This window comes from Natator depressus, chromosome 1 (genome assembly GCF_965152275.1).
Source record: "Natator depressus isolate rNatDep1 chromosome 1, rNatDep2.hap1, whole genome shotgun sequence".
NCBI lineage: Eukaryota > Metazoa > Chordata > Testudines > Cheloniidae > Natator > Natator depressus.
In genome coordinates this window covers 162,692,223-162,707,951 of record NC_134234.1, presented here as the reverse complement: position 1 = coordinate 162,707,951, position 15,729 = coordinate 162,692,223, and the positions used below count along the sequence as shown (strand labels likewise).

General features: G+C 38.2%; 1 protein-coding gene across 3 annotated transcripts in view; it reads left to right on the top strand.

Annotated features, from left to right (window-relative positions):
- IFNAR1 (interferon alpha and beta receptor subunit 1) overlaps positions 1–15,729 on the top strand; it is a 44,091-nt gene that overhangs the window by 14,146 nt on the left and 14,216 nt on the right. For 2 of the 3 annotated variants that reach the window (XM_074970592.1, XM_074970576.1), the window contains 5 exons: positions 2,926–3,125; positions 4,374–4,531; positions 11,690–11,837; positions 14,087–14,204; positions 15,081–15,280. In XM_074970592.1, coding sequence (XP_074826693.1) covers positions 3,023–3,125; positions 4,374–4,531; positions 11,690–11,837; positions 14,087–14,204; positions 15,081–15,280 — 727 coding nt within the window. In that variant the 5' untranslated portion in view covers positions 2,926–3,022. The remainder of the gene's footprint in view (positions 1–2,925; positions 3,126–4,373; positions 4,532–11,689; positions 11,838–14,086; positions 14,205–15,080; positions 15,281–15,729) is intronic. The other variant, XM_074970585.1, reaches the window with a different exon arrangement.

Below are 15,729 nucleotides of genomic sequence, written 5' to 3'. Positions count from 1 at the left end.
AGTAAGGGTGGCAATGCTGCAACCCCCTTACAATAGCCTTGTGGCACCCCTGCCCACAACCCTCTTATCGGTTGGGACCTCCATGCTTATAAGACCCTGAAATTTCAGATGTAAGTATCTGAAATGATGAAATTGACTACTTTTAAAATTCTATGACTGTGAAATTGACCAAAATGGACTGTGACTTTGGTAGGGTCCTAATTATGTATCAGTGTGTAGATCTGTAGGTCTGTACCTGTGATGATATGAATGTTCTCAACATATTGAAAAGTGAAAAATAGCAAATCCTAGAAACTTGAAAAGAAAAGGAGTACTTGTGGCACCTTAGAGACTAACCAATTTATTTGAGCATAAGCTTTCGTGAGCTACTGCTCACTTCATCGGATGCATTCAGTGGAAAATAGTGAGGAGATTTATATACACACAGAACATGAAAAAATGGGTGTTTATCATGCACGCTGTAAGGAGAGTGATCACTTAAGATGAGCTATTACCAGCAGGAGGGTGGGGGGGAAACCTTTTGTAGTGATAATCAAGGTGGGCCATTTCCAGCAGTTAACAAGAACGTCTGAGGAACGGTGGGGGGAATAAACAAGGGAAAATAGTTTTACTTTGTGTAATGACTCAACCACTCCCAGTCTCTGTTCAAGCCTAAGTTAATTGTATCCAATTTGCAAATTAATTCCAATTCAGCAGTCTCTCGTTGGAGTCTGTTTTTGAAGATTTTTTTGTTGAAGAATAGCCACTTTTAGGTCAGAAATCAAGTGACCAGAGAGACTGAAGTGTTCTCCGACTGGTTTATGAATGTTAAAATTCTTGACATCTGATTTGTGTCCATTTATTCTTTTACGTAGAGACTGTCCAGTTTGACCAATGTACATGGCAGAGGGGCATTGCTGGCACACCCTGGCATATGTCACATTGGTAGATGCACAGGTGAACGAGCCTCTGATATTGTGGCTGATGTGATTAGGCCCCATGATGGTGTCCCCTGAATAGATATGTGGACTCAGTTGGCAACGGGCTTTGTTGCAAGGATAGGTTCCTGGGTTAGTGGTTCTGTTGTATGGTGTATGGTTGCTGGTGAGTATTTTCTTCAGGCTGGGGGGCTGTCTGTCCTTTTCTTTTTGCGAATACAGACTAACACAGCTGCTACTCTGAAACCTAGAAACTTGAGAATTTCACTATGAAAACACCAAATTATGGTTCCCATTGCAGCTAGGACACTGACTCATGGTACTTCTTTGTGTTTGGGAAACACCGTAGAATTAAGTATCTGAAAATCCATCCTAAACTGATGCACACCTAAGAAGCAACCTCAGCATAGTTCTCGCAAATCATATAATTCCTGTGTAGATGTTCCCCAGTATTGGCATGCATATAATTTGTAAGAGCACATTCAATAGTAACACTTCAAACTGTAAAAGATGCATGTAACAGATTATGTGGCTTCATTGAGAACCATACCTTTTTGATTTGCAGGTGTGTGTGTGTGTGTTTCAAATCATTTGTTTGGTTCAGAATTGAAAAACACAAGATTTGGGAATATTCCCCAGTACAGAACTCTGATTAGCTGGTCAAGGCCTTTATAAATACAGAAAGAGATACATTGGCTGGTTGCTCTTAATTTACAAACTTTGGTCATCAGATTAAACTGTTTGTATATCCTTATGTTCAGTTATCTCTTTTTAAGTTTGTGCTTCTTGCTACTTTCTAATTTGGCTACTATTTCTCATTACCCCTTTCCCAACAAATAAATGCACAAACTTGTCTGGCTTATTAGTAACTCTGTAATTAAGATGTCAGAGAGAGAATCATATTATGTATTTGAACATGAAGATTTGGTGTGTTTCTCTTTTATTTTTTGGGTGGGAAAAAGGTGGCTTCAAAAATACAGGGTTTACCTCAGAAACACGTAACACTGTCCTGCTGAAGACAAAATATAGTGGTTATACAACAGGATCGACATCTTTAATGGTGGTTTCTCAGTTTTCCAGTTTTTTCCACTTTTAATCAGGAGAGTCATCTCTCCCCTATTGTTTGTGCCACTTCCTGATGTCTGAATTGTCTTTTGGAGACAGATGGTTTTTGTTGAGAAGCCCTGTTCTGATAGAATAGAATAGTTAACTCTCCTGTGAAAAGAGAAGGAGTACTAGTGGCACCTTAGAGACTAACCAATTTATTTGAGCATAAGGTTTCGTGAGCTACAGCTCACTTAGCTGTAGCTCACAAAAGCTTATGATCAAATCCGATGAAGTGAGCTGTAGCTCACGAAAGCTTATGCTCAAATAAATTGGTTAGTCTCTAAGGTGCCACTAGTACTCCTTTTCTTTTTGCGAATACAGACTAACACGGCTGCTACTCTGAAACCTTAACTCTCCTGTGTGTTCATTTTATTCTGTTTTCTTTTTCCCATTTGTTTTTTCTGATTTCCTATTCTGTCTCCTTTCCTTCATTTCTCTCCTTCCCTCCTCCAGTCTACTCTCACCTCAGCTATACTCTTTACTATTCAGAGCTGTTACTCTTTTTTTCCTATCCCTTTCCTTTGCCACTTAGGTCTCCTCCAAGCACTTTTTGCAACCTCTATTCTATCAGTGCATTTGAGGGGTAATAAAATATGCCCCAGTTTGCTAGTGCACTCAGGGTTTAATCCCAGAAATAATAATCCTGAAATGATCTTTATTTTTTTGTGTTGTGCTTAAGTGTTGGACGAGAAAAGCAAATTGCCAGCATGTCTTGTGGATTCCTTATTCAATAATTAACTAGCATTCATAAAGTAACCTAAATTAGACTGGTATTCTAGAATTCTGAGACCAGTTGAATAGCTTTGTGACAACCAGATGGTGGTGATCAAAATACAAAATGAATGTTTACGTTTTATCTTTTATCACCAGTAGAAACCTAATTTTATTTTTTTACTTGCAGAAGATTTGAGAATTATGAGAAAGAAGAAACAACAGATTGGAAAGAGATATCTGGCTGTCAGAATGTCACTGTCACAGAATGTGACTTCTCCTCAGCAATGACATTTTATTTCGATTTCTATAATGTGCGTATAAGAGCTGAAAAAGGGGAAGAAAAATCTCTGTGGTCTACTACTTTATCATTTAGTCCATATTCAGTAGGTATGAACTACATATGTACTTTCTTATTAAACAGGTTAATAATTTTTCAGTTTACGGTGTTACAGCTCAATATAAAATACAGTGTAGAGATTTGTATTCCCTATTATTATTGGCTCTGCTGTTTTGTAGAGCAACTGCCTTTTTATGCTTTTAGTGATCATATTTATATAGTAACTTTCCTGAGATCTTGTCCAAACACAAGTTGTGCTGTTTTAAATAACTTGACTAAAGCAGTACAAACCCCTTCCATAAGGATGGCTAAATCCCATTTGTGCCTTTGAAAATCTTGCCCATAATTGCTAATTTCCCAACCTTTACTACATTATAGCACTATGAAATATGCAGTGAATAGACTTGTATTGCTTCGACCATGTTATTTCTATTATCAAATATGTAATGAAATATTTCATTACATATCTAATTAGTAATCAAAATACCTGTGAAGTCTGTACGTTAAGATTATTTTGAGACCCTTAACTCTGACTATTCTGACTTGCGTGCTTAAAGTTATAAGTTTAACATTGCTATAATGTATCTAATGTTATAAGCAGCTTTAAGTGATTGTCATGGAAAATTTATGACCAATGAGCCCACTGTTCATGGTGTGTATCAGTTAGTCTTCCCAACTTTTGAGCTATGCAGAGCTCCAGTGGTAAAGTGGTGTGATGTAGGGCCCTTTGTTTTTGCAGGTCATGGTTTTCTTTGGTGGCCATCTCTATGCTGTACCCACCCCAATGAATTTCATTCCTAACGTTAGGGAAGAGGCAGGATGGTCCAGATTGGGGGAGAGCTGATTCCCTGAGTACCATATGTGTCATTGCCCCAGTGCTGATGTTGGCAAATGTATTTGAGAAGCTAGCGTTCCAGCAGTTCTACCATCTACCTTTAATTTACCACGAATGATAACCTATATAAAGCTGAATCCTTCCATTAATATTGGGTTGGTTCTTGGGGAATGGGCTTTTTTAAAGTAAGTCTTTCTTGTAACCTTATTCCACAAATTTATGACTCTTCATTTCAGAATCGGGAAGTTACTGTAATATTGTTACAGCCAGTAAGTATTACTTTAACTGTCTTCGGTCCCAGATAACACTTGGAGTTTATTCAGTTAAACTACTGTTAGATTCTACGGGAAGAACTGAAAATTAAGTACTGTGGGCAGTTCCTTGTAGTTTACTTGTTCAAACATGTAACTTTTGGTGTTTCAACTAAGTTGTTGTGCTTCATGATAATGTTTAATTTTTGCAGCTAAAATTGGTCCTCCAGGAGTGCAGTTAGAATCCATAGATGGAGTGGTGAAAATCAACATTTCCCCTCCAGAAGAAAATCAGAACAGAAAAATGTGGACAAACGATATAAGTTTTACCTACAATGCAGTGTTCTGGGAAAACTCATCAAATGCAGAGGTATGATAGGGATTAACTTTCTAAATTAAGTTTAAAATATTGTTTGATTTACTTCAGTTGCTGAGTCACTTCCTAGAATTAAATTCTGCTTTTTATTATTTTATACATATATTATATCCTAATTTCTGCCTGTAGCTTGGTACATTCAGTGTTAAAAAATAAAGTGCATTGATTTGCTAGACTGTATTACATCTCTTACTCAAAGTTTTGGTTCGGTTGCTAATGTCATTAAGCTATTCCACACTTAGTTGCTTAAGAACATAACGGCCATACTGGGTCAGACCAATGGGCCCTCTAGCCCAGTATCCTGTCTTCCGACCATGGCCAATGCCAGGTGCTTCAGAGGGAATGAACAGAACAGGCAATCACTGAGTGATCCATCCCCTGTCGCCCACTCCCAACTTCTGGCAAACAGAGGCTAGGACGCTCAGAGCATGATGTTCTATCCCTGATCGTCCTGGCTAATAGCCATTGATGGGCCTATCCTCCATGAACTTACATAGTTCTTTTTTGCATCCTGTTACAGTTTTGGCCTTCATGACATCCACTAGCAACGTGTTACATAGGTTAACTGTGGATTGCATGAAGAAGTATTCCCTTGTGTGTGTGTTAAACCTGCTGCCTGTTAATTTCATTGGGTGACCCCATATTCTTGTGTTATGTGAAGGGGTGAATAAGGAAATGTTATACACTATCTCCACACCAGTCAAGATTTTATAGACCTCTATCATATTCCCACTTAGACGTCAGTTTTCCAAGCTGAAAAGTCCCAATCTTTTTAATCTCGCCTCATATAAAAACTGTTCCATATCCCTAGTCATTTTTGTTGCCGTTCTGTTGGATCATATTAAAGAAGTTCTGTATTAAAATCACAAATGAGTTTGATTCCCCATAGTTTAAATTCCAGGGTATTACTAATTAAGAGGTCTCTTGGTTTTTGGTACTGTTTCTCTCCCTCTGTATGTGAAACTTGCAAGCTGCTAATTGCGTTAGTACATTCTAAGACAGAGTCTGTTCTCAAAGCAATTCACAGAGAGAGACTCAAAGCAATACTCTAACAACAGACACAGCACCCAGAGACTCCCCGCCCTTTTGTTGTATTAACAACTGTGATTAAAATAGAGATAGAGGATGTATGTGGATGGATGCTTGGTGTGGATAATAACTGAATGATCACGGAGGTGCCAGCCTAAGAATCCAGTGTCCATCGGCTGAAGAAGGCGTCAAGTGGAAATAACCAGAGGACCCCCGGAGGGCAGACTGGAATCCACCCAACAGCCTCAAGAATGGGAGAACCAAAGAACAAGATAACATCTAGCAGCACGGAGCCGTCAGGAATGTGCCATCTGCTGATTGATTCAGCAACAGCATGATGAAGCAATTCCCACAGACTGGCCTAGGAAGAAATTCCTATAAAAAGAGACTCTAAAAAGTGAGAACTTTGGGGTCTGATTCTGCAAACCAACTTCCAGGAGCATCAGATGAGCATCTGACAAGGCCCTGCTCCCTCCTCATGTCCAGGCCACCTGGCCAGTGGCTTGGCATGAGCAACTCTAAGGCTGGTAACTATGATGACAACCTTGCAGAACCTGTGTGTGTGTGTGTGAATGTGTGAATAAATATGAGATTGAATGGAATGTTATAGCTATAACTAACTGCTTACTATGATAACAACCTTGCAGAACCTGTGTGTGTGTATATGAATGAATGAGTAAATAAAGATGAGATTGAATGGAATGTTACAGCTGTAACTAACTGCTTACTATGATTCTTTCTGTATTCACAATAAATGTGGTATTTTGCCTTTTTCCCTTTAATAAGATCCTGCTGGTTTTTAATTTATTGGTACAACAGTTCTCTGTACCTTTTCAAATTCTAATACATCTTTTTTGAGATGTGGTGACCAAATCTGCACACAGTATTCAAGATGTGGGCATGCCATGGATTTATATAGGGGGATTGATGTTTTCTGTTTATCCCTTTCCAAATGGTTCCTATAATTATTAGCTTTTTTGACTGCCACTGCACATTGAGCGGTTGTTTTCAGAGAACTATGATGACTCCAATATCTGTCTTGAGTGGTAACAGCTAATTTAGATCCCATCATTTTGTATGTGTAATTGGAAAACATTATCTCAATGTGCTTTACTTTGCATTTATCAACATTTGAATTTCATCTGCCATTTTGTTGCCCAGTCACCCAGTTTTGTGAGATCCCTTTGTAACTCTTCGCAGTCTGCTCTGGATTTAACTATCTTGAGTAGTTTTGTATCAACTGCACATTTAGCCACCTCACTATTTACTCCTTTTTCTAGATAATTTATGAATATGTTGAACAGCACTCATCCCAGTACAGACCACTGGGGAACCCCACTATATTTACTTCTCTCCAGTCTGTAAACTGACCATTTATCCCTGCCCTTTGTTTCCTATCTTTTAACCAGTTAGTGATTCATGAGAGAACCTTCCCTCTTATCCCATGACTGCTTACTTTGCTTAAGAGCCTTTGGTGAGGGACCTTGTCAAAGGCTTTCTGAAAGTCTAAGTACGCTATATCCACTGGATCACCCTTATCCACGTTTGTTGATCCCCTTGAAGACTTATAATAGATTGATGGCATGATTTTCCTTTACAGAAGTCATGTTGAGACTTCCCCAGCAATTTGTGTTCATATATATGTCTGATCATTCTGTTCTTTACTATACTTTCAACTAGTTTCCCTTATATTGAAGTTAGGCTTACCGGCCTGTAATTGCTGGAATTGCTATTGGAGCCTTTTTTTAAAACTTGGTGTCACATTAGCTATCCTCAAGTCATTTGGTACAGAGGCTGATTTAAGCAATAGGTTACATACCATAGTTCTGCAATTTCATATTTGAATTCCTTCAGAATTCTTGGGTGAATACCATTTAGTCCTGGTGACTTATCACTGTTTAATTTATCAATTTATTGCAAAACCTCCTCTAATGACACCTCGATCTAAGATAGTTCCTCAGATTTGTCACCTAAAAAGAATGGGGCAGGTGTGGGAATCTCCCTCATATCGTTTACAGTAAAGATGCAAAGAATTCATTTAGTTTCTCCACAATGGCTTTATCTTCCTTGAATGCTCCTTAGCACCTCAATTGTCCAGTGGCCCCACTGATTGTTCAGCAGGCTTCCTGCTTCTGATATACTTAGAAAAAATTTTACTACTAGTTTTTCAGTCTTTGGCTAGTTGCTCTTCCGATTCTTTTTTGTCCTGCCTAATTATACTTTTCTACTTGGTGTGTCAACATTTATGCGCCTTTCTATTTTCCTCAGTAGAATTTAATTTCCAATTTTTACAGGATGCCTTTTTGCCTCTAACTGCTTCTTTAACTTTGTTTAGCAATGGTAGCACTTTTTTGGTCCTCTTACAGTGTTTTTTAATTTGGGGTACATGTTTAATTTGAGCCTCTATTATGGTGTTTTTAAAAAGTTTCCATGCAGCTTGCAGGCATTTTTATTTTGGGAACTGTACCTTTTTAATTTCTATTTAACTAGCTTCCTCATTTTTGTGTAGTTCCCCTCTATGAAGTTAATGCTACTGTGGTGGGCTCACAGCTCTTTGCAGGCTTTTAGAGCTCTTTGTGAGGCTTAAGAAGGGAATTTGAAAACTTTGCCCACTTTCCCTGCAGGTCTGAGGCAAGCGATCATTAATGTATTCTATAGAATCAATATAGACAATACTTATCTCCCACTCCACACAGCAGTACCAGAATGAGTGCCAGTCAGATTAGGTACACATCTTCTCAGTATGTATGTCCATTTGGGAGAACTACTGTGTTTGGGCATTTTTAAAGGAAAAAATCCCAAGGCCCTCCTTAATACATTCTTGCATTCAAGAAAAGGTGAGTGACGGATCTGTCAATCCAGTTGGCTGAACTTTTACTAAAAAGTTTAGTGACACAAGTACAGTAAATCTTGTCCTCAGTATGGAGCCTATACTTTCTATAGAAGAGTGGATTTTGTGTTACTGTAAATAGTTAATGAACTGGAAGGTAGAGCCAGTCTTAATGTGAAAACACTTCGGTGAACAATGTTTTAAGGATGATATATCTGCAAAGTTGAAGACTCGGATCTTCCTCAGACCCTGCCCAAAAATGGCATCTAGACTTTTCGTAGTGGACTCTTCTTGATTTTAATTATTCTTTGGCTAGAAGTGGTAAATGGGATTGGGCAGTCTTGAGCAGTTAGTCCACCAGTTAGTGGTCTGTAAACACTTGTTGTATTTTTTCTCACCCCATTCCTTAAAAGATAAAACTTAAAAACTGAATAGAAGTTCTGGGCAAGATGATGATGGTGATGATAATGAACCTAGCATTAGAGAGACAGGGACGCTGATGTAATATCTTTTATTGGATCAACTTCTGTTGGTGAGAGAGACACAGTGCTTGTCTTCACTGGCAATTTACAGCGCTGCAACTTGAAAAAACACACACACCCCACCCCGAGCGCAGCAAGTTTCAACACTGTAAAGCGCCAGTGTAAATAGTGCACCAGCGCTGGGAGCCACGCCTCTCATGGAGGTGGGTTTTTTTAGAGCGCCAAGAGAACTCTCTTCCAGAGCTCTGCCGCGACCACACAAACCACTTAAAGCACTGCTGTGGCAGCGCTTCAGCATTGCCAGTGTAGACTAGCCCATGCTTTTGAGCTTACACAGAGTTATTCTTCCGGTCTGGGAAGGGTACTTAGTGTCGCAGCTAAATAAAAGGTGAAACAAATTGTTTAGCATAAGTAGTTAACACATGTTTCAAGGGGCCATTCAAGATGAAGTGGCCTATTAACAGGCCTCCAGTAATGGGGGAAAAGAGGGGAGGAGGGAAGGCAGTTTGCGGGATTTGTTAATGGGTTATAGATTGTTGTAATAAGCCATAAAGTGTCCATTGAGTCCTTCCTTTTTAGTGTCTAGCAAAGTTATGAATTTAAGCTCCCAGCCTCGTTATTTGAAGGTATTGTGCAGGTTTTCTTTGAGAATGAGAACTGAGAGGTCAGATATAGAGTGATCACTTTGTGAAGTGTTCACCCACAGACAGTCAGGTATTTGTCTTTTATCATTTTCTTGTGTGAGTTCATTCGAGAGTGTAGTGATCGTCTGGTTTCACCCACATAGTTGTTGTTGGGGTATTTAGTGCACTGGATGAGGTACACCATATATTGTGGTAGGCATGTTTAGAATCCATGGATCTTGAAAGGTGTGTTGATCATCATAGCAGTGCAGATACGTCTGCAGGTTTTGCATCTGTTCTGGCAGGATCTGGCACCACCTGAGCTGGTGTCCTGGTTTGTGTGGAGCTTGCTTCTAATGATGAGCTTGGAGAGGATGGGGGTTGTTTGAAGGCCAGAAGAGGGGGTTCGGGAAAGTTTTATTTCAGGATGGGGTTCCCATCGAGTATGGCTGGTTGTTTGTTACCCCTTATGTGTTCCAGCGTGGGGTGGCAAGTGACAGCTAGGGATTTATATATAAAACTCCATCTGACTGCACACCCCTAGTTGTCAACTACTGCCCCACACTGGAACCCAACTCAAATGCCCCAATAACAACTATGTGGGTGAAGCCAGACAATCACTATGCTCTCAAATAAGACGAGGCAGGGAGCTTAAATTCATAACTTTGCTAGACACTAAAAATCAAGGACTGAATAGAGACTTTATGACTTATTACAAAAATCTTTAATTCAGTAACACCCCTCAGCTGCCTTCCCCTCCCCCACCATATGATTGGAGTGGTGTTAACGGTCAACTTCACCTTGAATGGTCCCTTGAAATATGTTAATTGCTTATACTGAACAATCTGTTCCATCTTGTATTTAGCTGTGACACTGAGTACGTTTCCCAGACCTGAAGAGCTCTGTGTAAGCTTGAAAGCTTGTGTCTCTCACCAACAGAAGTTGGTTCAATAAAAGAGAATACTTCACCCACCTTGTCTCTCTTGGGACCGACATGGCTACAACACTACTCTCCAGCTGTGTCTACACTATGCACCTTTTAGCGACACAGCTGTGCCACTACAGCCATGCCGCTAAAAGGCGCACAGTGTAGCTGCTGTCTGTCGGAAGGAGAAAGCTCTCCTGCCAACAAAACAGCTTCTACCCCCAACAAGTGGCAGTAGCTTTGTCGGCAGGAGAGCTCTCTGGTGTTTTTTGTTGGCAAAACTTGTGTTGTTGGGTGTGGGGTTCCACACCCATAAACGACAAAAGTTTTGTCGTTCAGGTTCCAGTGTAGACAAAGCCTTCGTCAGTAGAGCTCAAAGGACTTTGCAAAGGAGAATAAGTATCATTATCCTCATTTTACACACTGGAAAACGGGAGCACAGATCCTCTATAGCTAGCATGCCATAAAACTCCGGGTGAAAGGACGCAAGATCTTACCACTTCTGAAAGGAAAATCCCATTTCTTATCTTTAAAGGAGAGGTATGTGAATCGGGTATATGGAAGGTCTATACATTTTAAGGTCTTGTTACCATTATTTTGCTGAACAGTACAGGCTGACCTTTTCCTCTTTTTTTTTTTTTTTTTTTTTTTTTCTGTCTTCTATCTTCTGTTTTGTGGCAGGGAAAGGATTTATACATTTGTCTGACTGGTGTAGGAAAGTTGGGAAAATCTAAATGATCAGAAAAGAAATTACCTTTCAGAACATTAAGAGTAGAGAGAAATTATAATGTATCATTTGACATACAACAAATACTACAGCATAAGAAAAAAAAAATCTATTGCTGGGGTTACTTTCTATAGCAAGCTATTATCAAATTGGGGAACTATTTAAATTCACTTCAAAATTTCAGAAAGCATTACAAAAACATGAAGTCAGTTTATTTTGTTCAGACATTTAAAGCTTTTTTCTTTCCATTCTGTACTCCTTGTAAGTTTCAGGTGAGTTTTGAGAATACTGTAGCTTAAGATGGTTCACAATTAATTCCCACAAATTAAACATGTGCAAAATCACATTGGCATGCCAGTAATATAGTATAAATGAAATACTACCTTATCCCTAATGTCTGAATGTATCCAAATGTCATATGTGCGGGTGATGTCCAGTGATTCTTCAGGACAGTAACACTTTTTGTCACAAGTTGAGGCTGTTTGGGAAAGAACAATTTCCTTAATATGTTGTTTACAACTGTTTATGTATTGCAGCCAAAAAGCAAAACTATTCATCGCAGAGAAACAATTTATGATCTAAAACCAGAGACTACTTACTGTCTGAAGGTTCAAGCACGCATAACTTCTGAAAGAAAAGTAGGTTCCTTCAGTCCAGTGTACTGCATTAAAACTACAGATCAAGGTAATGAATAAAAATCCTTTAAACTCTCTAGTAATCAAATCCTACAACTAGCTTGACAGGTTTCAAAATCCTTTGCTCCAAAGTAGTAGAACTGTGCAAAATTACCAACATTTCAACTGATTTCCATGTAACCTTGATAATCTGAACATCAGTTATCCAAAGTCCTTTTATGGACAGCTTAATGTCTTCCAGTATCTACTCAGGTTTTTGATAGTGAAAGGAATTTTCAGTTACCCGAACATATTCAGTGTTCACCATTACATTTAGATTATCGTGATTCTGTTGTGGTCCTAGATGCAAAAACAAATATTCCTGTATTTGTGAGTTTGGTTTAGGATAAAACTTAGTTCAGTTCCTGTAAGATATTGTTGTGCATATGTGGAAAAACTGAATCCTTTTAGTTGAAATGAATGATTTTGCCAAGTTAACACGCCACTTTTGTGCAAACCCTGACTTTTTTTGTTCTGAAACACTCTCAATCACTTTTTGGGGCATTTGCTTGCAGCTCATGAATTGTCTTGCAAAGTGCATTTATCCTCTGTCCAAGTGACTTATTTTTTTAAAATAGACATTGGAAGGATTTTACACTCTTCATGTTGTGTATGTAGGAACATAGGAATTTCAGTACTAATTTACACAAGTGGCCCACCTGGTCCAGAATCCAGTCAGAGAGTGGTTGGTCCCAGATGATTCAGGAGAGGTAGAAGAAATCCTTTTGGAGACACTTATGGGATAACTTTCCCCAGGGAAGGTTTCCTCCTTTTTTCCAGTAGCTGGAGCTGGTTTATCCCTGAAACACTTATTTTAAAAGTTTCAAGTAACTGATGAAACCCAAATAAATTATTTTTTTTTCATTGCATTACAAAAATAAACAGTTAAAGCAGGAGTAGAACAGTAAGTAAATCTGCTACCTCAAAGCAGAAACAAGTATGAGTTTAAAAAAAGAATTATCCTCTTAGTGCCAATGCCCTGGTTCAGTGGAACTTGCAGGAAACGTGGTAGATCTGAGTTAGGGCTTACTGAACAAATAAAAGTAACCTATATTGATAAATGCTGCTTTCATTCTGGTAAGAGAGAAGAGACCAGGAAATAATTATTATTTAGTGAGCTGTCTTCACAAGAAGAATTTCTAAAGCAATTATCTAATTTGGAATTTGAATAGGGTTAACGTCCCTCTTCTTGCAGAAAGTGCCATGGTAATGTTCAACTGTATAGGGCTTATGTTTTTTAGCTTGTAAACTTTGGTTAAATTATCAGCATTACTGTGTTGTACATATAGTAGACTTCTTTAAAACCAATAAATAGCATCATTCGAAAAAGTGCCATGGGACCTTTAATGACCACAAGGGTCAGGACTTGATTTTATGTACCTCCACCAGAGTGCCCTGCCTCCTCATATCACTGTTTGAATATTGGTTCAAAACTGTCCCTCAAAAAAAAAATCCATCACCAACAAAGTTCCATGTAGCACCAAGATTTTCCTTGCTGGTATCCCATCCAGGTACAGACCAAGTTCTGTCCTGCTTAATTTGTGACATCTTTAGAAAAAGTCCACTAACTATGCTGTCTTTTATTATTGGTTTGGTATGGCATTTCTTACTCTGTTCAATAATTGAAAATGGAATTCATGATTTTATGCCCAAAGTATGCTATTACTTTGGGTTGTCACAGAAGGCAACCAAGGAATTGGAATCCAAAACTACTTATATGGTAATACAGACTATATTTATTGCTAACCTCAGTTTCAATTTATGTTTTGCTTAAAATGAATAGTCTGTTGTTCCAGATTCTTTACTTTCGTGTAGCTAAGTTTTGCACTGTGTAAAATCCCCAAGATTTGAGATAATGCTATGACGAGAACATCATCAGTTGCATCATAGCGTTCTTTATTTGCAGATCTTCCAGAATATATAATTTGTAAATTTGTATTAATGCACATTATTCCAGCCAGATTCTCACTGATACTGACTTCTCAGCATATATCCCTATGCTAACATTTTTGGGCTGCCTAATATTCTCTGATCTAAAAACTGATGCTTTCCTACAGAACCCTCTGAGAGCTACATACCCCTATGACTTAATCAGCTGTGTGCTATGATGGCAAATCAAAGAATATTTTAAAGTTCTATTCAAACAGTTATTTAAAATATACTGTACAGATTTTCTTACTGTGGGGAAAAATAAGTATACATGACTTAGGACTTCTTGATGACAACGATGGTGAGTTTTTTGTTTTCTTTGCATTTTAGCATGGAATGTGCTACCTTATCCAGTGAATGTGGAAGTTCATGCTTTGAACATGAAGTTTCTTCTATCCTGGGATAATCAATATGATCAAAATGTGAGCTTTACAGCACAATATCTCAGGTAATTTAAATAGTTTTTAAAGCTTTGCTGCTTAAGGAGACTTTAAACTTGACGGTTCTAAATTGCCCTCAATTAGGCCTCTGAAGCTAAATATTCCTAGAAACTCAAGTATGATATTCAGAAAAGTATCTTGATGTACTCATTGAGGTACTGGGTACTTCATCCAGTCACCCATGTGGTGTGCTTACAAGAATAATACCAAAGTTTGATCATAGAAGTTCACAGCACTCAGTTTCTCTCTGAAGTTTTGAACACCTCTAGGCTAGGCTTCTAAATGTGTACCAGATACTATTCCTATAAGATGAACACTCACATTTCCTAATCTGTCTTAACACCAAGGAAATTGGTGAGTTGAAGTTGAGAACTTAAACACGTTAAAGTCAGAAAATGCAAATATTAAAGTCCTCAGAGAAATTTTAACATTACGCATGCTCTGGTATTTTCAAACACTATTAATGGTTAGGCTGCAAATGTGTAACTTAGTATACGTGGTGTATGTGCAGTGAGTGCACAAATGTTGCTGTCCTCATCTAAATTTAAATGTCCTGATCTGTTCAGATTTTCATTGAAAAAATTGCATTTAATATATTTTCCCCACTCTTCATTATAATTAAGAATGAACATTCAATAAAAAAGATGGAGTTCTGATGGAATTCTTTGAGCATGTCAGCAAAATAGTTGACACAGAACTGCATGATGTAGCTTTGGACTTTGAAGAAGTCTTTGACATAAATTTACACATTCATTACATATGTTTGCTTAGAAACAGTGAACAGAAATGGACATATTCATTCAATTGTAAATTTAAATGAAAAATATTGTTAGTTTGATTAGAGTAGGGAGTCCATATTGACCACAAAATGTCATTTATTCTAGTGGATATTTAAAGAGTCTTCCTGAAGACTATTCAAATAAATGGAACACTATTTCTGGATGTGAAAACATCACTACTACACAGTGTGACTTCTCATCTGACATAGAAGCTAGTGGAATTTACTTTCTCCGTGTACAGGCTATGAATGGATATAATAAATCACGTTGGTCTAATGAAATAAAAGTGGATCCTTGTGTAGTAAGTAAGTGGATATATTTTCTTCACCATTCTTCATTTCTCAGTTGGTTTATACACCGTTAGTATCTGCATTCAGTGTATTCATTTTCATTTTTAATCTCTCATTTTTATAGTTCCCCTGTAGAAGCACTGGGGGTGAAATACTGGCACCACTGAAGCCAGTGGGAGTTTTTTCCATTGATTTCAGTGGAGCCAGGATTTCACTCCTGGCTTGAAAATAGCAAATTACTTACTAAAATTGAGATGCACAGCATCTTGTGCACTTTTTGCATACTTTAACTTTCCTCATTCATTAACTATATTACATTAATCATTTTCTTAGGTAAATCTTAGCATACCGGATCATAGCAGGAGTCCCCCTAATCCAGCATTTGCCTTGGACGCAGGGCCAGTTCCTGATGTGTCAGAGAAGGGGGAAACTAGAAAACCAGTCAATTGTGGACTGCTGTAAAT